This window comes from Nothobranchius furzeri, chromosome 19 (genome assembly GCF_043380555.1).
Source record: "Nothobranchius furzeri strain GRZ-AD chromosome 19, NfurGRZ-RIMD1, whole genome shotgun sequence".
Lineage (NCBI taxonomy): Eukaryota > Metazoa > Chordata > Actinopteri > Cyprinodontiformes > Nothobranchiidae > Nothobranchius > Nothobranchius furzeri.
The window spans coordinates 8,752,390-8,778,292 of NC_091759.1; the positions used below are offsets into that span (position 1 = coordinate 8,752,390).

Consider the following 25,903-nt stretch of genomic DNA (forward strand, 5'->3'; position numbering starts at 1 on the left):
CCTACACAGTTCGGTGCGGTTTGCGTTATGCCTCAGGCTTTTGGGTCTCATGGCGTCGGCTATTTCAGTGGTACCACTCAGCCGTCTACACATGAGAGATTCTCAACGCTGGGTGGCTTCTCTGGGTCTCTCTCCAGTGCGCCACAGAGCGCGCAGGGTGACGGTCTCTGCAGCATGCGTCGCGGCGCTCCGCTGTTGGCGTCACCCCTCCCTCTTGGCACAGGGGGTGCCTTTGGGGTTGGTTCTCGTGAGGAAAGTGGTCACGACAGATGCGAGCCTGTCAGGTTGGGGGGGGGGGGGGGGGGCTCCTGGAGGGTCGCTCTGTCAGGGGTGTGTGGAGCAGAGAGCTCTGGGGGTAACACATAAATTATCTGGAACTCCTCGCGGTCTTTCTAGCCCTGAGGCGCTTCCTGCCTTTTCTCTCCGGCCATCATGTCCTAGTGAGAACAAACAACACCATGACTGTGGCTTATATAAACCACCAGGGGGGGCTGCGCTCCATGCGGTTACACACACTGGCACGCAGACTGATCCTATGGTGCAGCAGGCATCTCCTCTCAATCAGAGCCACCCATGTCCCGGGTGTTCTGATTCGGGGGGCGTATCTGTTGTCCAGAGGGACACCCCTGTACGGGGATTGGAGCCTGCATCCAGCAGTGTTGGAACAGATTTGGATCCGGTTCGGCACAGCCGTAGTGGATCTTTTTGCCTCCAAGGAGAATGCTCAGTGTCCTCTGTTCTTCTCCCTGCGCGACCGAGACGCTCCACTCGGCGTGGACGCGCTGGCGCACAACTGGCCACGGGGACTGCTTTACGCTTTTCCCCCAGTGGCCCTGATACCACCCACCTTGCTGAGGGTACGAACCCAGCTCCACACTCTCATTCTGGTGGCCCCATACTGGCCAGCCATGCATTGGGTGGCGGACATTTTCCAGCTCCTGGAGGGCCAACCTTGGAAACTTCCGCTTCGCAGGGACCTGGTGTCCCAAGCGGGAGGCTCGGTCTTCCACCCTCATCCAGAACGGCTGGCCCTGTGGGCCTGGCCCCTGAGGGGTGCGGGCTAGTGTCAGCAGAGCTGCCCCAGGCAGTCATTCGAACCATTCAGAATGCTAGGGCCCCCTCCACTAGGTCCCTATATGACTGTAAATGGAGGGTGTTTGAAGCCTGGTGTCAGGGCATGGAGGTCTCACCCTTCCAATGCCCAGTGAACGTCATTCTGTCTTTCCTGCAAGACTTGTTGGATGGGAAGAAGGCTTTCTCCACCATTAAAGTGTACCTAGCAGCCATTTCCGCCCGACACTTGGGTTTTGGGAAGAAACTGGCAGGTCAACACCCCCTGGTGTGTAGCTTCATGAGGGGCGCGCACAGGCTTCTCCCTGTGTCTCGACCCCTGGTGCCCTCATGGGATCTGTCCTTGGTGCTGTCGGCCCTCTCCGGGCCTCCATTTGAACCTATGGACGGCCTGGACCTTAAGATCCTGTCTCTTAAGGTGGTGCTACTCCTGGCTTTGGTATCTGCAAAGCGAGTTAGTGACTTACAGGCTCTCTCTGTGCACCCATCCTGCACCCAGTTTGCACCCGGTGACATGAAGGTGTCCCTGAAGCCCAACCCTGCCTTTGTGCCTAAGGTGGTGGGCTCCTTTTCTCCTATTATCCTCACAGCTTTCTACCCGCCACCCTTCTCCTCTCCTGAGGAGGAGCGGTGACACAAGCTGTGTCTGATTCGCGCGCTCAAGGAGTATGTGAATCGGACGGAGAACCTTCGCAGGGGGGACCAGCTTTTTGTGTCATGGGGTGGGCCTCGTAAGGGGAAACCCGTCACAAAGCAGAGGCTTTCCCACTGGATTGTGGAGGCTATTTCTATGGCTTACTCCTGTCAGGGCATTCAGGCTCCTGTTGGGCTCAGGGCCCATTCTACTAGGGGCCTGTCTGCTTCTTGGGCCCTTTTTCGGGGGCTGTCAATCCAGGAGATTTGTGCTGCAGCAAGTTGGGCTTCTCCACTTGCATTTGCACGCTTCTATAAGCTTGATGTTTCGGTCCCTGCAATGACTCACACGATTCTGAGTGTGGGGTCTTTGGCGGGCCAAGACGTATCCCTGTAGGTTGGTGATCGCTGGATAAGCTGTCTGGCAATACGGGAGTCTCCATATCCCATAGTGAGACATCGAAACGAATGTTAAGAAAGAGAACTTTAGGTTACTGTCGTAACCCCGGTTCTCTGAGTAACATGAGTGAGATGTCTCACCAGCAACCCTTCTTGCTGTGCGAAGCGAGAAGAGGTGTTTATCTTGAATAGTGCGTGCGTGGGGACGCTTGCTACTTATAGTAGCAGGGGGACGCGTACGTCACGGTCACTGGCCAATCAGGATTGGCGTATTGAGATAAGTGCTTCTGAGGAATCCGCGGAGGGGCGTATCCCATAGTGAGACATCTCACTCATGTTACTCAGAGAACCGGGGTTACGACAGTAACCTAAAGTTTGCTTTCATACTTCTCCGCCTCCTGGGGAGTGTTGCAAAGCAATTTTCCGGCAGGACAACAGAGGGCGTAGCGCTGTTTTGTGGTATCCTGTCAGGTATCCGGTCCAAGATAGTATGTTTATATTGTGTTTTTTGTGTATATAAGAGACTTTTAACATGGACATATTTGTCTCTCATTCTCCCACCGCTTCATGCGCTCCCCACCTCTAAACCCACGTTTCCTGTCATTTCCGTCCACAAATAAAACGCTTGCTGCGCATCTTTTCACACCTCCAGTCACGGGGAATTAAACGTTCATATTTTTAGAGTTTTTTCGCGAGGTATTCTTCAAGCTTCTCCGTGTCTGCCGCTAGTTATCCTCGGCTCTCTTTGCAATGGCGGCGCTGTAAACAACAGCGGCGTCCTGACCAATCACAAGCTTGTGTAATCCGTCTCGTTCGACAGATGTTTAAAAAAGTGTGCTCGACTCCGTACGTACTTGCGTGCCTGCCGGAGCCCTACGCAAGGACGGGTAATGGCGTTGCGTGTCTCCGCACTGATGCAGACGGAGAAGCATAAATCAGGCTTAACATGTAAAACTGTAATCATTTCCAGCTTTGTTTGCTTTTGATACAAGAACAAAAGTTTCCCATTTGGCCCGCAAAGAATCCTGGGAAAGCTTTCGCCAGTACGGAAACACCAGACTCGTCTTTGAACTCTGAGGCCTAGTCCACACGTAGCCGGGGTTTTTTAAAAACGAATATCCGCCCCTCCAAAAACTTGCATCCACACCACCGCGTTTTAAAAACAAACTCTGTCCACACGTACCCGGATAAATACGTTGTTATGGACATGCCAGACCTGTAGGCGGCAGTACTTCCCTCGTTCTTAACCTCGTCCTTCGTCTGTGGTCTTCCGCAAGGAGTAGTAATTCCGCTTGCAAAAACAAACAAGCAAAAAGCGCTTGGACAATTGATGGATCGGGTAGTGACAGAGCGCAGCTCTGAGGGCATCCATGCTGTCGGCTAGTGTAAACACAGGTCGCACACGTGATGTCAGCATTTTTTGTCGCGGAAAGTGACGTTGCGGACCTTAAAACTCCGTTTTTGTCTGTCCACACGCAGACACCCAAAACGGAGAAAACGCAGAGCTTCACTTTGGCTGGAGTTTTTAAAAAGATCCGTTTTCGTGTGAAAAAACTCCGTTTTCGTGTGGATGACAGGCCAAAACGTAGAAAAATATCTACGTTTTGGCAGATCCCCGGCTACGTGTGGACAGGGCCTGAGTGAAACGAGGACGCATTTGAGAATTCATCACATTTGGTGCGTCTTATAGCTCATCATGTTTGTCTGTACTTGGATGAATGCAGCCCCTGGATTTGGACATTATGAATATGTTTTTGATTTTTTTGCCAACAGTTTCAGCCCAGTGAGGAACTGGTTTTAGCGTGTTGTTCATCACCATTTAAACTGGGTCGGTACGAGTCCATTAAATGGTGACTGGATGGATCCAGACCCTAGTAGATTAGGATGCAGAGCTTTGCACATATGCAACCCTTTCAGATGTTATTGTGCAAACTGATTTGTAGTAGATTAATATTTTCATTTTATAGACTAGGGACCCATGATGGCATCAATATCGGCCATTAATAGTTTACCTTTTTGGGTGGTGAGGGGTGGTGGTCATGTGACATTGATGCACTGCAGGAATGTGGGGTGTTGAGTTGAAGTAGGGATGCACAATTTATCGGCATCAATCCGATATTAACATTATAATCTTAATATTGGGGTGACGGTGGCACAGGAGTTAGGTGCTCGCCCCGTAATCAGAAGGCTGCGGGTTCGAGCACCGCTCAGTCTGTCACTGTCATTGTGTCCTTGGGCAAGACACTTAACCCACATTGCCTGCTGGTGGTGGTCGGAGGGACCGGTGGCGCCTGTGCTCGGCAGCCTCGCCTCTGTCAGTGCGCCCCAGGACAGCTGTGGCTACATCGTAGCTCGTCACCATCAGTGTGTGAATGTGTGTGAACGGGTGAATGACTGGTTGTGTTGTAAAGCGCCTTGGGGGGTTCCAGGACTCTAGAAGGCGCTATACCAAATACAGGCCATTTACCATCAACAACCGATATTTTTTTCCATCTTGTTTCCGTTTTTGTTTATCTGTTTCAAAGGGTGAGGGAGGGTGATGTGTATTTGTTTATAGTCACGTGACAGTGATTGTAATCATCACAGAAGCGTAAATTTGTGTGGTGTGTGTGTACCTTACGTAAATTCAGCTTTAATAATTTTCATTCTATACAAAATCTGCTGATTTTAAAAGCATTGTTAGTACATCATATCAGCAAATATCGGTTATCAGCCATAACAGTGATATTAATATTGGATATCGGTATCAGCCCAAAAATGTCATATCAGTGCATCACTAAATGCAGGTGGTGCGGTCACTTCTACAAGATGAAACATAGTACTTAATATCGATAAATATCGACCAAAACGGCAGTATTAGTATCAGATATCCAAATTGGCCCTAATTTTCTTATTGGTGTATTCCAAATATAATAGTTTTTTCATCTTTTTACCAGTGCTTGTATAGTTTAACGCGTTACCTTTGGGGTCATGATGGTTTTGTGGGGTTGAGACCCTCTGACCTTACTTCAACCAGATCAAATAAAATAAGCAACATTTTTCATTCATGAAACGGTTTATCTGAACAGATTTATTGCAAACTTGCCCTAAAGCAATTGTTCAGACCTTCTGAGGCAGGTTTCTGTAGGAACTTCCTGATGTCCGGCATAGAAGCACTCCAGTGTCGGGAGGAACTAAAACAGCATCTTATGTTCTTTAGTCGTAGAGGTTAAGATGGAGTTCGTTCAGGAATGTGTTTATTCTTCTGTTGGGAGTTGTTTTAAGGACTTTTGCCAATTTCTGATTCCAGTGCGGCTCTGACCCGATGAGTTACAATAACAGGAAGCTCTTTTTCTTCCAGACTCATTTAAAGGCTGCAACAAGTAAGCGATTTCCACCTAATAAACATGTAAACTGATACTTTTACACGTCTTGAAGAAATGTGCCCTCCATTGTTAGTTTCTACGAATTTGGGCTTGTTTTTTTTTTCCTCTGCACTGTTGGTGTTTTGTTTGTGGGAACAAAGTCCTTTTTTGTTCAACACCTCTGAAGAAGCAGAGAACCTATAAAGAGTTTTGCTGTTGTCGGAGCAGACAGGAACATGATGGCACCTTCCAGAAAACAAAAGACACTAAGACATCCAGCTATAATCAAATATGAGTTTATTTTATTTTTTTTATAAATCATTCTTACAAAATTGGCATTTATCTATTTCATTTGTGGCCTCTATAAAAGTCTTCTCTTAATTAGAAGTCAGGAGGGAGGAAAGGCATCAGGACCGCTGGCCTCCACGTGTTTGTGTCACCGACCGGATACGTAGCACCAGTCAGTCAAACAGGAAGTGGTTGTGTGCCATCACCATAGCAACGTGTCCAAACATAACATGATAATGGGAGGGGGTGTCCTAAATGAGAGAATGGAAGCTGTGACTCATCGTTTAAATAATCAGTTGATAAAAAGGCACAAATCAAGAGCAGGCTCGTTTCCACGGCGACGCTTCAGATAAACTCTTGGTTCTGAGGCCAAGCTGCAGATTATTACTTGCATAAAGTTCTGCTGATGAACTTAAGGAGGAGTTTTGGGAGATCCTCCACCCTCTGACTGAAATGTGGACTCCAGTAAACCGGAACACACTTTCAGCTGTGAAGAGGGCAGTTTAAACAAAACGGTTCCATCTGGTGCCACCGCTCATTATCCCCCACGTCAGTCGCTGCAGTCCTTACGACTCAACTCCCGTGGAGAGCCAAGATGGCGCTGTCCTTTCAGGGATACATCAAGTATTCGAGTATTAAAACATGAGTGATGGAGAACTGATATAAACGGAATAAATACTGATAGATGAATTAGTCCTAATGCTGTTTTAATCACTGCAGGAATGTGAGGGGGCGGTATCGACTAACGGAATTCAAACAACTGGGTGTTAGGGACACGAAGCAGACGGACCGGGTCTCAACATCAAACGAACCGCAGCAGTAGATACAAACATGGACAGAAAGGCCACGACCAACATTTCAGAGACTTGGCAGACTTCACACTTCCTGCTATTGTTTTTACCAACTGAAGGCTGAGAGAAGTTGTTTAGATCTGTGGATGTAACAGAGGAAGAAACATGGCCGCTGGCTGAGCGTGCGCAAATCGTGTTTGTGGGTCACAGTTCTGAAAACGCAACAATCCATAATGTGAGATGTTTCATCAGCAGCTCGTCCCCCAGGAGTGAAACCGGTTCACCTAAATGAGGCCTAAACGTATCTCTGCCTGCAAATTGAGGAGAAAAGCATTTTGTCAATTTAAAGGCTCCGAGGTCCTTTGATATGTGGGGCGGGGGAGTGTTTAGGCATCTGAAACCGATGTAGGCGATGGGATGTGCAATCAACAACTTTAAAGGCAGACCCCGATGTCAGAATGCCGCTCCTAGCAGGAAGGAGGGCAGAGGTGTATGTTAGAACGCAACGCTCAGCTGCTTTTTGCTCATTCTTTCAGACAGCACGGTGAATTTAGAGCGGGAAATAAGACGAGGAAAACTAGCTGTTTTTCCAACTTCTCTCAGTGGTAAAAGGTTGAGCAGATAGTACATTAAACACACGCACACACACATTTTCTCCTGTTAACAGATCAAATGCAGCTGTTTTGATCTTTTTAGTGAGAATAAAGCAGAACTCGGCGTGTCCTGATGCAGACGAGGGAGGGTTGTTAGGGGTGACTGGTAGGATCTGTGGTGGGTTTGGGTTGCCAGGCTAGCCATCACAAACACCTTCCCTCCTCCTCCATCCTGCACGTGTGCAGAGGGAGCAGGATGTTCATGTTGTACAAAAAATATTCTATCCAACAGTTTCTGTAGTCAGTAGTGTGTTTGTGAAGCAAACCGTTCTGTTTGGCATGTTTGTGTACTCGTCTCTGTCAGTTTGCAATTCTTAAATCCAAATCTACGTGTTTTCTCTTCCTGCATCAGCTCCTGGCTGCAGCGGAGCTGTGGTCATTGGCAATGTGCTGAGTGGAAGACAGAGCAGCGTCTCTCCCTGTCCATCCCGCTGTACTCCTCCGACTCTCCACAGAGTCTCTCTCCCCCTGCGTGGGGTCTCCCCCGAGGGGGCGGCGGTCTTGTCAGAGCCTCTCGATGTCCCTGTATTTTTTACGGAGGATGGAGACCTGGTCCTTGAAGAGGACAGGGTCCAGTCTCATCTGGGAATGGATGAGTGGCATGGTGCCAAACCAGCTGGCGAACTTATTCATGCACGTCTGCCGCTGGGCAAAGTGGTCCGGGTCGGCCCAGCGAGAAGCCCTCGAAGACTAAAGGGATGAAAAAAACAAACAAAAGCACAAGTTTAGATAGCTTACTGGGATGTAACCAGTTAGTCTTGAGAACTGGTGCCACGTGGCTTTTATGGAGAGGATGGAGAACAAGTTGAAATGGTCTAGATGAGCGGAGACAGAAAGCTGGTTGAGCTGTTATTTTACATCAGTAGTTGGAAAGAAACAAAAATAAAAAGAGTAATAATTTATCTCCTTTATTACTCATCCATGAAGGAAGAATTCAAAACCACCAACATGAATCTTTCACAATCAGCTGAGTCAGATTTTATCTGTGGGAACACCAAGCTGCAGCTTAAAGCTTGGTTTATGCTTGATGCATTCACTTTCCGCTTGGTGATGCGGCTCGCGGATGGAACGCGCTTCACCACTCGCAGCGTTTATGGTTCATGCGGCTTGTCTCTGCGGTGAGCCAATATTCTCCCAAACTGTAGGGGGCAGCATGGAGCTCTACGGCTTGCATCCAACACTCCACCATAGTAGAAGTAGAAATTACTGTTTACAACATGGCATTCCAGCATTTTTTAAAAGTGTCCTCGTCTTTTCCGACGGTGCGAGCTATTTCTCTCCAAGAATTATTAACAACATGTTGATCACGGTGATCTCTGAGAGCTGAATCATACAAATGTCTGTATTTACGAACCTCTGCCATACTAGTTCTTGCCGGTCCGCCATGTTTTTCCGCGTCCGACCGTCCGCGTGGTTAGAAATTTTCCTAGGTGCGCGGTGCGGAAATTTTGGGCCGTGCGTATGGCGTTTAAAGCGTGCCACAACCCGTGCACGCGCATTGGGTCCACAGCGCGCGTGTGAACGGGACTCGCGAGCGCAAATATACATGGCAGCGCGCGTGTGAACGGGACTCGCGCGCGTGTGAACGGGACTCGCGAGCGAAAATATACATGGCGAGAGGTCATTTGTGCACTGAGAAGGAGCAAACTGTGTCTGTGAGCGCACAAGGATGTGCACAAGTGACAAACCTGCGTGCGCGCGTTGTCAACGAGCACACGGCAGAGGAAAACGTGCGCGCGCGGCAGCCTCTCTGCGCGCTCGGTTTCTAATTCCGCTCGCTCGGCTGTGAGGAGTTTTGGCACTCTGGAGGTGTGGCCTGTGGCAGATCTTCCCTATCCTCTGATTGGTTAGTTTACCCCGCCCTTTACTCTCTAGCTATCTATATAAAAAAATCTGATATTCAGTAGTTGCTGGCATAGCTCAGCTGGGAGAGCAGGTGACTCTCACTCTGGAGGATCCAGGTTCGAGTCTGGCCAAGTAACATAGAGTTGATGTCATATTATTCTTTCCTAATTCCTGTGATATTATTTTACAGTTGTGACCGTTCAACTGTCATTAAATGTCCGAATGTTTGCTGGGCAGTGTTTTAAAAAGTGCACATAAGCTAGATGGTTTTAACCAGGTAAAAATAGACTTGTGGGTGTAGGTATGTTCAAGTTTAAAAAGTTCTTGCCTCATTAATGTATTGTTTATTTTTTTCAGCATTTAATTGACAAATTATCCTTTCAAATAATTAATTGATGAGTTACATAATTGTCCATTTAGAATTGTTGAATGGCCTGAGTCAAGTTTGGTGCACTTTATATATTTCAAAACATGTTTTTTTTTATTATGCATATAAATAATTTTAATGTTAATTTATTGAAATATTTCTATTTCTTCATTACCTCACCCTTGTTTTGACAAAAACAAGACCTTGCTGGATAATATCATGGAGAAACTATTTGTTCACAGTACTTGGCTCAGTGAGGATCTGTGTACCAAAGGAGGAGATGCTCAGAAATCTGTCTGCAGATTGTTACAACCCAGACTGGAAGTGGTGGGCTGTAATAAGAAAGGAGACCAAACAGAGGAGTGGGGGTTCAACAACTGATTTATTTAACAAAAGTAAGGATTTACTAAAGCAGATCAGTGCAGTCAAGAATTACTGGTGTTTGGGTAGTCCTGAACGTGTTGTGATGCCCCCACCGTCTCATTGGGTTTTCATTTGTGTTTAATTGTGTTTTTCTTCTGTTGTAGGCAGCTCGTTAAGCAGCCTTGGAGGCACCTGGGCTCAGGGTGTGGTGCTGCCTACAAAGCCTACTGTTTTTCTGCTTTCACTGGGTCTCTCCTGTGTGGTGGAGAGTCCTCACTGGCCATTTTCTGTTCACTAACTTGCTTTAGTAAATCCTTACTTTTGTTAAATAAATCAGTTGTTGAACCCCCACTCCTCTGTTTGGTCTCCTTTCTTATTACAGCCCACCACTTCCAGTCTGGGTTGTAACAATCTGCAGACAGATTTCTGAGTATCTCCTCCTTCGGTACACAGATCCTCACTGAGCCATGTACTGTGAACAAATAGTTTCTCCATGATATTATCCAGCAAGGTTCCGTTTTTGTCAAAACAAGGGTGAGGTAATGAAAAAATAGAAATATTTCATTAAATTAACATTTAAATTATTTATATGCATCATTAAAATAAAAAAAAAACATGTTTTGAAATATATAATGTGCACCAAACTTTACTCAGTCCATTCAACAATTCTAAATGGACAATTATGTAACTCATCAATTAATTATTTGAAAGGATAATTTGTCAATTAAATACTGAAAAAAATAAACAATACATTAATGAGGCAAGAATCTCTCTCTCTCTCTCTCTCTCTCTCTCTCTCTCTCTCTCTCTCTCTCTCTCTCTCTCTCTCTCTCTCTCTCTCTCTCTCTCTCTCTCTCTCTCTCTCTCTCTCTCTCTCTCTCTCTCTCTCTCTCTCTCTCTCTCTCTCTCTCTCTCTCTCTCTCTCTCTCTCTCTCTCTCTCTCTCTCTCTCTCTCTCTCTCTCTCTCTCTCTCTCTCTCTCTCTCTCTCTCTCTCTCTCTCTCTCTCTCTCTCTCTGCAGTGTATTAGTGAGTCATATATTGTACAATCACAGTCATAAAGTTTTCAACCAGTAGTTTTATTTCAGTATGTATTTTTCCAGTATCACAAAAAATGTAATTTTATATGGTTAAAACCATCTAGCTTATGTGCACTTTTTAAAACACTGCCCAGCAAACATTCGGACGTTTAATGACAGTTGAACGGTCACAACTGTAAAATACCTGAAATTAAGAAAAATTAACATGACTGGTACTGCATTTTCCTTGGCCGGACTCGAACCTGGATCCTCCAGGGCGAAAGTCACCCGCTCTCCCAGCTGAGCTATGCCAGCAACTACTGAATATCAGACTTTTTTATATAGATAGAGGGTAAAGTGCGGGGTAAACTAACCAATCAGAGGACAGAGAAGATCTGCCACAGGCCACGCCTCCAGAGTGCCAAAAGCCCTTACAGCCGAGCGAGCAGGAGTCAGAAACAGAGCGCGCAGAGAGGCTGCCGAGCGTGCAGAGAGGCTGCCGAGCAGAGAGGCTGCCGAGCACGCACAGAGGCTGCCGAGCACGCACAGAGGCTGCCGCGCGCGCACGTTTTCCTCTGCCGTGTGCTCGTTGACAACGCGCGCACGCAGGTTTGTCACTTGTGCACATCCTTGTGCGCTCACAGACACAGTTTGCTCCCTCTCAGTGCACAAATGACCTCTCGCCATGTATATTTCCGCTCGCGAGTCCCGTTCACACGCGCGCTGCCATGTATATTTGCGCTCGCAAGTCCCGTTCACACGCGCGCTGTGGACCCAATGCGCGTGCACGGGTTGTGGCACGATTTAAACGCCATACATGCGGAGACGCGGTGGAGGGGCGTGGTTTTTAAAATGACGCAATTTCGCCGCGCGGACCTCGCGGACGCGTCAAGCATAAACCAACCTTTAGCTTCCTAAAAACAACACTTCCTTCTAAAAGTGTTACAAGCTCAATAATGTCCTCCAAATGTCTTACCTGTCCCATCATGGTCTCTTTGTACTGTTTCTTCTGTGTGACCTTGATGGGTGGGAGCTTGGTGACAGCAGAGACCAGGAAGTTCATCAGGATGTCCTCACAGTTGGCTAACTGGTCCACCATGTTCTTCAGGCTGGTGGGTAAGTAGTGTGTGTACAGGTAGTGGTAATACCTGGGAGGGAAGGGAGACAACACAAACCCTTAATATCAGGGATGTCCCGATCCGATCGTTTGCCTTTACTATTGAAATTAATTTTTAGCTAGTAACTCCAGTTAACTTTCTAAGACTAATTTCAATCATAACCATTATTGTTGTAACTTCCTGTTTTGAGACCAGATGTAGAGTGTCACGTTTCTGGTAGCTTTACTTTGTAGTGGATTGCTACTGTGAAGATGGACTCGAGTAAGAAAAGGACGGAAAGTGTTTGGTTAGAGAGCACGAGGTGGGCTGCAGCCAGTAGCAGCAGCTCTCGCTTCGTTACTGTCCTTTAACGCTTTGCTTTCTCTTCTGTGTGTTTTAATGCTGACGCTAGCTCTCTTTAGCTGCTAACTTCTCCACTTGAAATGCCAGTTCCGCCACCAGAACGAAGCTCTGGAGAGGGAATGGGCAGCAGTAGCTCAGAAAGTAGAGCGGGTTTCCTCGTGATCGGAGGGTCATGGGTTCGATTCCAGCAGTATTCTGTAGTTGCGTCCTTGGGCAAGACACTTGCCTGTGTTGGAGTTGGTGAGAGGAGCTGACGACGCCAAATGGCAGCCTCGCCTCTGTCAGACCGCCCCAGGGCGGCTGTGGCTATGTAGTAGCTTACCATCACTGGCAGTGTGTGAATGTGAGCGCCCTAAAAAGCGCTACATAAGTTTGATTTATTATTATTAACCATATCTACTCTTCGTGATGGTGGGAAATGTCCGCTTAATAAAATAAAGAACTCTCAGCGCTGGCGTGGCTGCAGCAGGTCTACTAACAGCCTGATGTTTTTTTTTTGTCTTTTATTTTAAGACATAGATTAATAAGCTCATAGCAAACTGAGGTTTCCCTGGAAGGATTTTAACTCGCGCACCGACAGGAGAGCAGACCAATTAGGTTAGTGTCCCAGACATCTTAAATGTAAATCACCGCTTGATTCATCATCCATTTGGTTGACTTCTTTTGGAAAACCCGACCATAAACAGGGCGGGACTATCCCACAGGAAAAGGTGCCCTCTACGGGAGTTTCCCCCCCGGAGGTAGCATATGCTAATGTGGTGATTCGATTTCAGGACATCGGCAAGACTCGTCAGTTATAACTGCTGATCTCTGATTACTGAAAAATGTGAAAAATCAGCCCAATCTGATTCAGGGATTGGGACATTCCTACTTATAATGACCAATTTACAAGTCCTCCGTGAAGATAATTTGTAATAACTGGCCAATTACGTTAGCTCTGTTTTGACCAACATCTGCCAATGTCCTTTCCCACTAAGTTTCAACCAATAAGCATGAGTGAACCAAAAGTCCTGCCCACTGATTCGACTGGGTCATTTCTGAGTACATACCCCAGTTCAGGTACTTGGTTTGTTGTTGACATGGAGACACACGCCTGCAGTGAACGTCCGATAAAATTACCCTGAAGATGTTGTCTGTCTCTAAGGATTAGATTGTAAAGGTGGGGTGCGTGCTAGCACCCCTTTTACAGCCTAATGGTATAATCCTTTTAGTTTACTATACCTGACTGATGATGTGGGGAGAAGAGGATCCTAGTCAATGACCAAGGTCAATAAAGGTTAGTGTGTCCAGGGCTTTCGTCTGATGACTACAATGTTTTACTTTAAAGTTAACATGATTCCATTAACAATGTAATTACTATCAAATGAAATGATTATTCCTCTGATCCTGAGAGGATTTAACAACTGACCTATTAAATGCGATGAAGCACTCGGCTGTGATTGGCTGCCATCAGCCTAATGGACTGTTCTCATCACAGCAGTCCAGTCCTATTAGAGCTCAGAAACTATAAAAACGCTGGACATCATCTCTAAGGTCTACAAGTCAGGACATCAAAGACACGAACCAAAGAAGACAAAAGGTTTGGTGTTTAGAGGAGCTGCACCTGTGGAACATGGCGGCACCGGTCAGAACCATGGAGTAATCGTTGGTCCATTTGGATGTGTAGCCCCAGCGCTCCTTGTTGCTGTCCCAGAAGTGGCTCCGGGCCGGATAACCCACAATCCTCTCAGGAAAACTCTGCCAGACGGTAAACGCAAAGTCCACCTGGACACAGATTTGAACAAGTGAGCCTCCATAGTTTAAGCATCAGAGCTTCCAGGTAATCTGGGATTCCTATTGGTCTAAAACTCTGAAGCAGTGAAAAAGCTGTTTCACAGCTACAATAACAACAGTCAAAGCTTTTATTAAACAATGAAGCGATGCTGTACATCTGTGATCTGTTATCTCCCGATGCTGGGACGAAGCGGAGTGGATTTTCTAAAATCAAAGCGACGCCACGGAGCACCAACGACAGAATCGCTCCATCTCACACACCATCAATAAGACGCAGCTGCCTGAAGCTGGAGTTGCAACGATCAAAGTCTTCAAATACTTTAACAAAAGCATCAAAACGACTCCCTCTGTAATACAGACCATAATAATCCCCCCCCCCAAAAATAAAGAAACAACCAAACACGTAATTTATCTGTTATCTAACATTAAAGCAGCTCGGGCTGTAATGTAGATGATACAACTGTGTGCAAAAGTTTTCTGTCAACATTCTTCTAAGGGTCCGAGGTCTTTGGGTGTCGAAAACGTGATCATTTATTGGTAGATCTTTTAGGTCATAATTAGAGTTTTACTACTGGTTCCATGAACATTAACAAAGATTTTGACCTTCAATCATGTCGTCGTTGAAAACTTGATCAGCTGAAGGACAACGCATCTCTCAGCTCTTCTACACGACTCCCACATGCTGTTCCTCTGCTATCCATCCTTTAAAGGACTGATGCTTATTTCTTTTCTATACGTCTAATTTTCTCCTTTATTCAAACACAAACTGCAAGATTCTAAGTTTTGACCAATAATCAGAACATCTGGCTGTTTGAAAGCAAACTGTCACAGAGACTTAGATCAAGTTTAACCCGAAATAGGATGAAGAAAGTCTTTTTACTGTGAGTGTAACTGTGACTCGGCTCACCGACCTCCGAGCAGAAGAAAGTCTGAAAGCAGCCTCTGGTTTCCCATGATGCAACACAGGAAGTGTTCCACAGAAATTAAAAATAACATCTCTTCCCCGTCGGGGATCAAGAACCAAAACGAGGAGTGGAGGGTTTACCTCTGTGGTGGACAACACCGTGTCCTCGTCCAGGCTGAGGACGGCGTCCGTCAAGATGTTCTCATATGGGAGGAAACGGCTGCTCATCACCTGCAGGTAGAAACAGTCAACAGGGTTGATCATTATCAGTTTCAATCATAAACATGCAAAAGGGAAAGTGGCTGCAAGGAGGTGTTGACTTAGATGGATGACAGATCAAATTAAACCTGTCTAAATGCATGGTTTCCATGGCAACACAGCTCCAGAGTTTCTGTCCAATTATGAGGTATTATATTTATAGACAAGGATCGGTTAATGATGAAATGTTTCTCTGTTTGCTAAACTTTTCCTCTCGACTTCCTTCAGACGAAACCAGAAGGATGGTCTTTTGGTTCAGCCGCGTCTTCGTCAGAGACACCGGGGTGTATTCATGTGGCCGTCTGGCCTCAGAGGTTCCTTCGAGGAGAGGAAAACCCCCACAGCAATCCTCAAGTAACATACCAAACAGACTGGACTGCTGGCTCCACTTGAAATCTTCTGAGACTCAAAAATAACCACTAGGGGTGTGTACCAGCAAGAAGCTGGTGATGCAATATTTATCACAATACAGGAGACACGATCCGATAAATATCACATTACAGGGGACATGATACAATATACTGTGACACTAAAAGCCAGATGATATTTTTTACTTTTAAGAATGAATTTAATTAGAAAACTCAGGTCAGACCCTCCCAAGTGACATCCAGGGTGTTGCCCACTGTCAAGGAACCTTGCCTTGATGCCTTGGTCCCGCCCCATTTGCCTAGAAGATACGTCATCAGGAACCACCGAGGCATGTTCCAATAGGCTACCGTGGCATCTGTTCTCCGTTTGTTACTCATTTAGCTAGCATAGTAAGGATACATGGGAGGTGTTTTGTAGCCAGGCCTTGGTCAAAAATTTCCCAGAATCCAGTGCGGTATTTTCAAAAGGATTGGCAGAACAGGAGACAGCAGCTATTTTGGGGCAAATTTCCAGTTTAAATGTAAGTCAACTAACTGTAGTTATCGGGTTGATATCTAAAATGTTTTTTTTTAGCTCCAAAGCAGTTAGCGATGGTTAGTTAATTGCTTAGTTGCAATTTACTATTTAAAAAGTCAAAGGCTTGTTATACATTTATATAGAAACTTATACGTATAAAATACAACTTTACCTCATGTGTCACATGACGTGACATGATGCAAGTCTGTTCCATTTAACCGTTTTCTTTGACCAAGGAGGGACAGTGTGCTCTTAAGCAAGGCACCTTGTCATTGAGAAGCACCCCCAGTGTTAATGTGAGTTGTTGTTGTTCTGTTAGAATATAGGTGGTAAAAAATGCTGCCACCTAGCAGTCAGAGTTTGAATTACACAACACAAGAAATACAGTAAAAGTTAATTCTCAATAAAAACTGCATTTTAATGTATCAGTAAATAATAGGCTTGGGTGGTATCCAAATTTTTATACCGTCTAGCTTCCTCCACATTTGACCAAGGTGTACGGTATTACGGGACTAATTAGAAAATGGTGGCGTGAGCCTTAAGTGGAATTACCAAGCTGTTTGTTTGGGCCTTCACCGTTACGAAACTGAATAACAAACACTATAAAACTATAACACACATAATATTAACACCGTTTTAAAAACGCAGCTTATGACAAGATTTTTCACCTAAAAAACTTGCACGTTTACGTTTTCCAGCTTCAACCTCCAACTGCTGCAAGTCGCTTCAATGAGCTTGTGGCACCGACATACGGGTGGTGCTAGTCGAGACATCTCGGGAAGGCTGGCAGCTTATTTCTCACCAGAAAAACACATTTTTGTCTTTTAATAACAGGCTCCATACAGAATGGTGCTATTTCAGCTACGGTTTGCTTCACTGCGGCTCCGACGGAGCGTGCATCTTTCGTTTGCACAAATCACCTCATCAGAATACTTCCAAACTGCAGAAGTTGTGTTTTTAGACACCAGTCAGCTGATGCGCGAGCTGCCATTTTTCTCTTGGCGCGCCGTCATGTGGTGACATCACGTTCATGAACTTTATGGAAAGTCTGTTTTTTTTTTCACGACGGTATTGGAACCAACACCATTGCTATATTTTAATACCGGCTGTATACCGTAATAGGGTAGTCACGGTAACCGGTATAGCGGTAAACCCCGGTAAAATAGTTGACAATAAAAATAACCGTCCAGTTTTTAAAAAACTAAATTATCTCGGTGGGTTTACCGTGGCCGCGGTTTCGGCGCGATGACCCTTACCAGCCACCGTCGCTTCAGCTGAAGTTCCCGCGGCGCGCACTTTTTATTTTGCAACGGCACCAAAACTTTGAAGCTGAAATAATGGCCGAAGGAGGAGACGGCAGCGCCCAGGACATCCATCAGCCCTCAAAGAAGACTAAATCGGAAGTATGGGCATATTTTGGATTTCTGAAAAACGCTGAGGGACAGTTAATAGAAGACGGCTATCCCGTTTGCAGAACGTGCAGGAAACAAGTGTCTGCAAAAGGCAGCAACACTTCGAATCTAATGGCACATCTGCGTGACCATCACACACGTCTCTACAGCCAGTGCAAGGTAAGTTAACATTAGCATTTTAGCTTAAATGCATGACGCGAGGACTTTTGGTTGAGGGAGAATGCAACGAGTCACTATATACTGCAGCCGCAGCGTCCTCTGCCAGCATTTAAACCGTGTCACGGACACCCTGTTGCTGGATGAAGCATCTCATTTGTTGATGATGAAGAGAAATATACAATTAGTTCCTTGTCATTGATTTGTTTACTTATTCAATGCCATTTATACTTGAACATTTGGATTTGATTACATAGTGTAGTAGTTATTTTAGTAATTTGTTTAAAGTGGCTATTTATTTTAAATACATATTTTTTTAAGGTTGACTTGTACAGCGCTCAAGTCAAGTGTGGACTGGAGTTTTAGATTTTCATTTTGATAATGAAGAAAACAAGTATATGAGAAAACAAGTGGTGTTTCTTTGATTTGTTTACATATTGTTTATGTTTTGAATGTTTGGATTTGTATAATTTAAACCTGCACTGACTACTGTAACAAGTTCCAGAAAAATAAGCTATTTGTTCCTTTACTTGTGAAAAGTTGCACTTTTTCTAAGGCTTTGTGTTATTCTAGGTTTAATAAACACTGTTAAACCTTTTCAGAACTATTTCAGTTTGTGTAGAACAGGACTATCAATGCTTTCTGAACATATGCAACACCGTTTAAAAAATACCGCGATAATACCGAAAACCGTGATAATTTTGGTCACAATAACCGTGAGGTTAAATTTTCATACCGTGACAACCCTACACCGTAACACCACCCAAGCTTAGTCAATAACACAAAATATCTCTATTTCCTTATATCCCTGCCAACTGTAAATACATTTTCTGTAGAAATCAAATCTGGCAGAAATGTCCCAAACAAATAGATATAAAACAAATACGATAAATCTGTAGCTGAATCCAGCTGAAGTAGGATAAAACCGGTGGGATACATTTTATTTAAAATGGGGTTATGATGAAACTAACAATAGCACAAATTCTCCTTATATCTCAGCTACGTTTCAGTGTTTTTACACTTTATTCTTATTTTATTTGCCACTTTGCACAAAAACTCACGCTGTCTCGCGTTTCTGGAGAATGAACTGAGACGAGTACAAAAGGCCTGCAGGGCAGTTGGTTCTTTTACATAAATTATGTTTCTAGACTAATTTTGATAAAGAATCTCAAGAAAGATTAAATCTAATATTACTAATCTAGTTTTAACTGAAACATCAAACCATCTAGAATAGTTTATTTATAGCTGAATAGACGAGTTTCTGGACCCGGTACTGATGCTCAAACACCCAGACACGAGCTTTTAATAAACTTAAAGCTATAAACTCAGAAATTAGCTGATGTAGAGTCTGCGGACATCATTTCTAAGTGATGTAGGACACAGACTGACAGAGAGGTCACTAACGTGGACTTTGCTGCAGGCTCTGATCAGATCTAAAGTAGAACCATAAACCCAGCAGATGTCTGGGAGATGTTATCAGAGTTTACGTAGCGGCTAGAAGAGCTGCATAGTCAGGTGAAAATATTTACAATTCCCGGCTCGTTCTTGCAAACATCGACAGTATCTGAGATGAAGATGCACTTGTTTGGTTCTAACTAAATAAAACTCAGTTGGTCTTTAAAAGCAAACTTGTTGTTTCTTAAAGACAAAATTCACTTCTGAAGGGATCTTCACCTGGAGATGAATTCTAAAATAAATCCCAGTTTCTCCTCCAAGTATCGAGCAGATGCATTTTTAATGATTCCTCACAAATTCACGGGATTCAGGGGGAGACAACAAGCCGTGACGACAACAAATAGCGGCTCAGAGAGACAAAGAGCGAAGAAAATATCCTCCTCTTCACTGCAGGTTGCGCCCTGTCATTTTTAACTGTGATGTATCGCCGAAGCAAGTTTCCATTACAGCTGCAGGAGCTGCGTTCTCTTTTACAATCAATGAAAACACAAACAGGGACCCGCGTTGGGTGTTATGCATGCGGCGCAAACTTCTGCTCCTGCAGAACAGAATCAAAGGTCTAAAAACACACGAGCGGCTCAGAGCATTTGCTGGAAGCAGAGGTCCGGGTCTGGTGGGTGGACACACAGATCCACATCTTCAGGATACTTAGATGGAAGTCTTTGGTCTGGAGCCGCGAGGAGAAAACATGGAGAAGCAAACCAGATGCTGGAAGTCAAACAACCTCCCACACAAACAGCTGATTGGTGTACGCACGCACGCACACACACAGCCGCTTATTTAGTTATTACAGCTTCTAAGGTCAGGCCTCTTAAGAGAAAACATATTTCTGCTGAACAGCACCTGCGCTGAAAAGCCATTACATTTACATCCTCTGGTGTTCCACGCTGACCTCCTTCCTCTGTAAACACCTGCAGTCCTCCGCCTGCTGCGCTGCAGAAGTGACCTCACTCCCAACAGGTCTTAATCACTCCTACGACTCCGGGCAGCAACAAACAAACAGAGAAACAACAGCACACGCCTGTGCCCCTACAGCTCAGCACTGCTTTATCAACCCACTGTGGTGTACCAAATTCAGTAAAACACCCGGTTCCACCTGTTAAACAGTTTAAAGCCCAACTGTTTCTGATTAAATCATAAAAATGAAGGTCCAGACACAAGCGTAAGGAGGGATGGTCTAATCACCGTGGAATGTGTTTGTTTTCTGTTTTATCCTCTTTTAGCTAGAAAAAAACCACAAAGGTCACCCAAAAGGTGACAGATGCTTATTTTTTGTGCTGCCATGCCGGTCTATTGTCTATAAACACTCCAAATGTGAAAAACCCATCGATCCATGCTGGGGGACCAGCGGCTCTACTCCAAGCCCCTTCTGGAAATTGGAGCTTCTAAGCTTATAGCTGCCTGAGCGAGGGTGGGCGTGGCCAGCTCACTTTCTTGATGCTGAAACTGAGATCACTTAATGTGAGATGGATTTAGTGCAAAGAACCTAATAAACATGTTTTATATCGACCATTAAAAATAATTTAACTTAAGAAAGTAAGTCATAGGAATTCTGTTAGAAAATTATGAAAATCTTTTCTCTTTATCTCTGATTTTTATCTCTAAGTTGGTTTACAATCCAAAACAGAAACAACAGTAAAACTCATGAGTCTTGTTAAAAAAACACATGAAATAATTACAGCAGCTTTTCTCTGGATGTCTAAAAGTGTCATAAAGTGAGTTGCTGCTCAGTTTGGAGCAGAAATCAATGCAAAAGCATCGATTTAACATCAACTTGCTGGTACTTTATTACACAGCCCAATCCCCCGGTGCCTGCAAGGGTTTATCTAAACAGCTGCTCCGGTCAACACAAGTCAGTTTCTTATCTTTCCCCAAACACTCCAGAGGCGACGGCCTCGGGTGTCGGCCGTATTCCTGCAGGTTGCAGCAGCAGAGGTGTGAGAACACGAGAAGATCTGGCCGCTTGTTTCACTTTATCTACATCGTTACTGAGAAAAGAAATAAAAACCCTCAATTAAACATTTTCCACCAGAATACCAGAGAAGATGAGAAGAAGACGGCAGAGAAGAAAAAGGGACGTGACAGCGAGACAAACAGAGGAGGGAGACAAAGAAGGGATGAGAGGCTGATGTCTGCAGCCCCCAGAAGGTTTGTAACGTTAGAAGTGAGACGTATTAGCCCGGGGCGTCCTGCTGCTCTCCAGGAATGTGAGCTCTTACAGCAGGAATCTGCCTCCAGCGCTTCATCTCTTCCTCCTTTGAAAGGGACAGAGGAAGAGGAGGAGGAGAGGAGACGGGAGGACCGGCCGGAGTGGAGGAGTAAATCGCAATACACAGAGGTTGGCAGGAGTAAAGTCATTTATGATAGATTATAATAAGTAATATGAAGAAACAGCACACCTGCTGCAATTAGCGATACATGAGTCAAGTGGCTGGAAAAAGGGCAAAAGCTCTCCCTGGCTCTGCCTCTGTGGGGAGGAGGAACACGGCCTGGCCCGCCGCAGTAAACACGGAAAACGCCGCCATCACAACAAACCACAGGCTGTCTGACACACACACACACACACACACACACACACAGCTCTCTCTTCGCGGACACACAGCGAGATTGTGAGGCCTCCCGTTCTGACTGACAGAAACCACTCGGAGCCACAGGGCGAGGAAAACCACAAAGCCAGCGAACTGCCGGCTGACTGACACTGATGTGGAAAGCACTTCCACTGATTGGCAGGCGGAGTTGAGCGCCTACATGAGGGGGCGGAGTCCTCCGTCCACAAAAGCAGAAACACTTTAATTTAACTGATCCTGAGTTTCTAATTTCATAAAATTGGCTTCTGATCAGCATTTGGATTAAAACCATTCCAAGGTCAGAGGTCAAAATGAATAAATAACACTTTTACATTGTTCAGCTGAACAATGATAAGACATGTTCTGAGGTATGTCGCAATTCTTTTCTCAAAATAATTTCACAAGGAAACTTATGAAATATATAAAAAGTTGTCGTTCGTCTGTTTTCACCCGCTTATCCGAGTTCGGGTCGCGGGGCTAGCAGCTCGAGCAGATCGGTTAGCATAATTAACTATTTACCTGCTGATGTTTGTTTTTACCTGAACCACGGGGATGGACTTTAACAAAACTCTTAAAAAGTAATCACAAAATGTTCACATACACTTAATTCACATTTGGAGTCAATCCAATTCAATATGGCCGCCATAGCTGATCAATGTAAGCCAGTAATTACAGATGCAGAGTTAAAATGAGGTTTTCTTGTAGCTTAGAGTCATCCACAACTCATGAGAAGACCTCAGCATAGGATCCAAATCATCAGGAAAGGCATAAAAACAGCTGGTTTTAGGATATTTTTGTTTTTCTCTAAAAACGAATAAAGCGATCCATTTATTAGAAATTTGGTTGTAATTAAAGAAATATCTTAAGTCTACATTTATCAACTCGCCTATCTTTGTGAAACACAATAGGCAGTTGCCGTGAGTCTTCCTTTTTAGGTGGAGAATAAAATTCTCATTACTGAGGTTAAATTAAAACCACATAAACTGTTCTTTAATGGAATCGGAGCAGCACTAATCGAAACTCATTAACTCTCAGAGTGAACACAAATGTGTCAAGATACAGTAGGTTTACCATTTCACAATATCATGAGCGGTTTTAATTAGAAATGATAGGGATCACACCTTAGAGCTATACGAGAGGCAGCGCCTGTGTGTGTGTGTGTGTGTTGAGGCTTACCTTATTTTCTCCCTCGATGACGATGACAGGCACCGATGTGGCGGGCCAGCGGTGTTTAGCAGGCAGAGGCTTGTCACAGTTCCACAGGACGATGATCTGAAACAGCAGAAATAAAGAGTTACGTCCACCTTTGTTGCTTTTAATCGCCTCATCGTTTTTCTCCGCGGGTAAACAACTTCCCACCTCGCTGCTGAACGTTGACATTTCTGCTCCTCGTGACCAGAAAATGTCACCGTATTATAAAACCGAATCAATGTTAAGGAACCAAAAAGGCCAAGAAAAGAGATAAACTCCATCCAATTACCGCTGAGTGATGGCGTCTACACCTCAGGCCAGAGACAATCCAGTCGGACGCCGCTGAACACGGTCATGCTTTCAGACTCAAACATCAGATCAGCAACCTTACAGCATCAGATCTCATTAATAATCACAATCATCACGTACATACAGCAAATGTACCTGACCCAGCTAACACACAGCTTGTTATTCTGATGAGAAACGGCGCTCTGTTAACCCTGAGTGTCATGTTATTCTTCATCTGAGTGTCTATCCGGGTCACGATGGTCCTCAGAGTTTACATGGGAGGAACATCGATTTGTTTCCTTGTTTCTTCAAAATGAAAGAATCCTTCTGCTGTTAGAAACGCATCATGCTGGAGAAACTCTCGGCAGTCGGTGCTTTTAAATGATTTATGTCCTAATAGCTGGTCCAAGAGGAGCTACCGTCTTGCATCACATAACTACAATTATTCACCATTTATTCTCCAACCCCTCCCAAAGATGTCTCACTATGTTCATCGTCTTTCTGACTCACAAAAACTAAATTGAGAAAGGACTCCAGATGTTTCCTGTGTGTGAGATTAGGACCGTGCAACGCAAGCAGGAAAATAGAGAAGCCTTGAAGGAGTTTGGAGACATTCAGGAAACAGCCTTGCTAACGCGGTCGGAGTTGAGGTTCTGGTTCAGTTGCGTTGCCTACGAGCTACCGGACAGTAAGGTCGGGCGATGTGTACAATTTTTTCAACTGGTATACGTCAGTCCAACAAATGATGATAGGCAACACACTCACGCAGGTGATGTTTAGACTTTGCGGGCCTGACACACACTTCACTCAGCGACCCACCAATCATAAGATTAGTGATTATAAAGATTAGTGAAAATCCACCTCAGTGTTTGGTGGAGAGCGACCTGTTCAGGCCGTATCAGCAGCCTCCTTCCCTGTAGCGTTCAGTGCACCATCTAACATCTGCCCTGCAGAACTGTCCTCGAGCAAGTCTGTAAATGAACCCATCGTGTTTCCCGTGAGCAGAGCGGTGGCCGATGCTGTGCTCGAGCGTCCCCAAAGGAGAAGAACGGCAAGAATCTCCCTGCAGCAATCGACTAAACCTCCCTTTACTCAGTCTTCAGCTACGTCACACGCAGCGGCTCCCCTGGGGGCTTCTGCTCCCTGACTGGATAAGAATGCGCTGGGAGCTATTAGGTCGTGTTTGACCCATTCTGTGGGACGGTGATCCCATGAGACCACAGCAGCTGGGCATTAGCATGCAGCATATGTGACTGGCATTCTTTACAGATGATCTACAGCTGTTTGGTAAATTCCAGAATCATCTCACCATTCTGAGAGAATCCAACATAAAACCTCCTTCATGGAGCTAATGTGGGTTTAACTGCTTTACACAGTCTGCACACACATGCAGCTGAGAGCTGATCCTCTCCTACAGACTGCAGCTTGATTAGTCAGACAGATGGAGTCTTTCAGATCCCCACCCTCTGATGCTGCTGATGGAGAGTTTAGTTCACGTGTTTTGCTCTGTTTCAATGACCAAAGGAGAACGGTGAAGGTGTGCAACACAAGGACGAAGAAACACTTCCATCAACATGCCTGCATGCAAACACACATGCAAGCACAGCAGGAGGTCCGCTGAGTCAGACTGCACTTCAGAAGGTTTGTGGAGTCCAATTTAGCCTTCTCCACCCCCAGAGTTCTTTCTCTCCATTCATTTATTTATACCCTTCCCTCATCTGCTCATGGCACAGCAGCCCACACCTTCCATTTCTCCTCTAGGAGTGGAAGAAAACACCTCAGCTGTGCACCCGGCTCTCCACTCTGCATGCACAGCCTGAAGAAGGCAAACACAAAAGCCCCTCCGTAAAAAATAATAGTGAGGTAGAGTTCACTCATTCAGCCCACTGTTATGAGTGAAGGTGTTGCACAAAGTGTGTCGATAATAGCTCAGACTTTGGTGTTTTACCAGCTGAACACCAAGGTTTTTATTTCTAACCAACTCAACGGTTTTCATACAAAAGTATAAAAAGGTTTCCTCGTGGTGATGTTGGATTTGATGGCTGTGGTTCATTCAAAGGTGTTTGATGTCACTTCGTTGCTTTTAGAATTTAAATGATAAAATCAGGCAAAGATGGTCATCCACAGAGACTCAAAGGTTAAAACTAAAACTCGGTTTAAACGTGCTCAGCAGTTTATGTGATGATTGATAAAGTTAAAGAAACTTTAGGTGAAAATGTAAGTTGGGAGATTGGGTCTGAGGGTCAGGACAGTCTATGAGAGTTAGATATAGGGCTGAAATGATTCCCTGAGTACCTCGAATAATTCGAGTACAAAAAATCCTCGAGTCAAATTCTCTGCCTCGAGGCTTCGTTTAATTCATGTTTAATAAATTCATGGCTTTGCAATCGCCCGTGGCCATGTTTCACCCGGACCGAAATAAGTGACGCACATACACACTGCACTGAATGCACACGCGAGTAGCGAATGTAACTTAACTTTCTCTTAAGCCATGGCGGACAACGTAGACCCCGGTGGAGTGCGAAAAAGACATTAAATGTCAAAGGTGTGGGACCATTTTTCACGTCGTAAGGCGGAAAACGTAGTCCAGTGTAAAAACTGTAAAATGGATTTAGCCTACCACAACACCACATCCTCCAAGCTGCAACCTGACCAGGAAACATCCACATGTAAATGTCTCTTCTGCAAGCGGACTCGGAGCCTCTACAAGATAATGCATTTTAGCCTGTATTTCTATATATTCTGCGGACACTGTGCGACTTTTTCATTTGTAGCACTCAGTT

The 25,903-nt window shown here is 45.1% G+C and overlaps 1 protein-coding gene across 1 annotated transcript in view; it reads right to left on the reverse strand.

Annotated features, from left to right (window-relative positions):
• Window positions 1–5,727: 5,727 nt before the first annotated feature.
• Window positions 5,728–25,903, reverse strand: part of ext1b (exostosin glycosyltransferase 1b) — a 144,665-nt gene continuing 124,489 nt past the window's right edge. The window contains exons 7-11 of the mRNA XM_015973459.3: window positions 22,818–22,913; window positions 15,050–15,139; window positions 13,835–13,995; window positions 11,748–11,919; window positions 5,728–7,869 (exon numbers count right to left, since the gene is read on the reverse strand). Coding sequence (XP_015828945.3) covers window positions 7,684–7,869; window positions 11,748–11,919; window positions 13,835–13,995; window positions 15,050–15,139; window positions 22,818–22,913 — 705 coding nt within the window. The 3' untranslated portion in view covers window positions 5,728–7,683. The remainder of the gene's footprint in view (window positions 7,870–11,747; window positions 11,920–13,834; window positions 13,996–15,049; window positions 15,140–22,817; window positions 22,914–25,903) is intronic.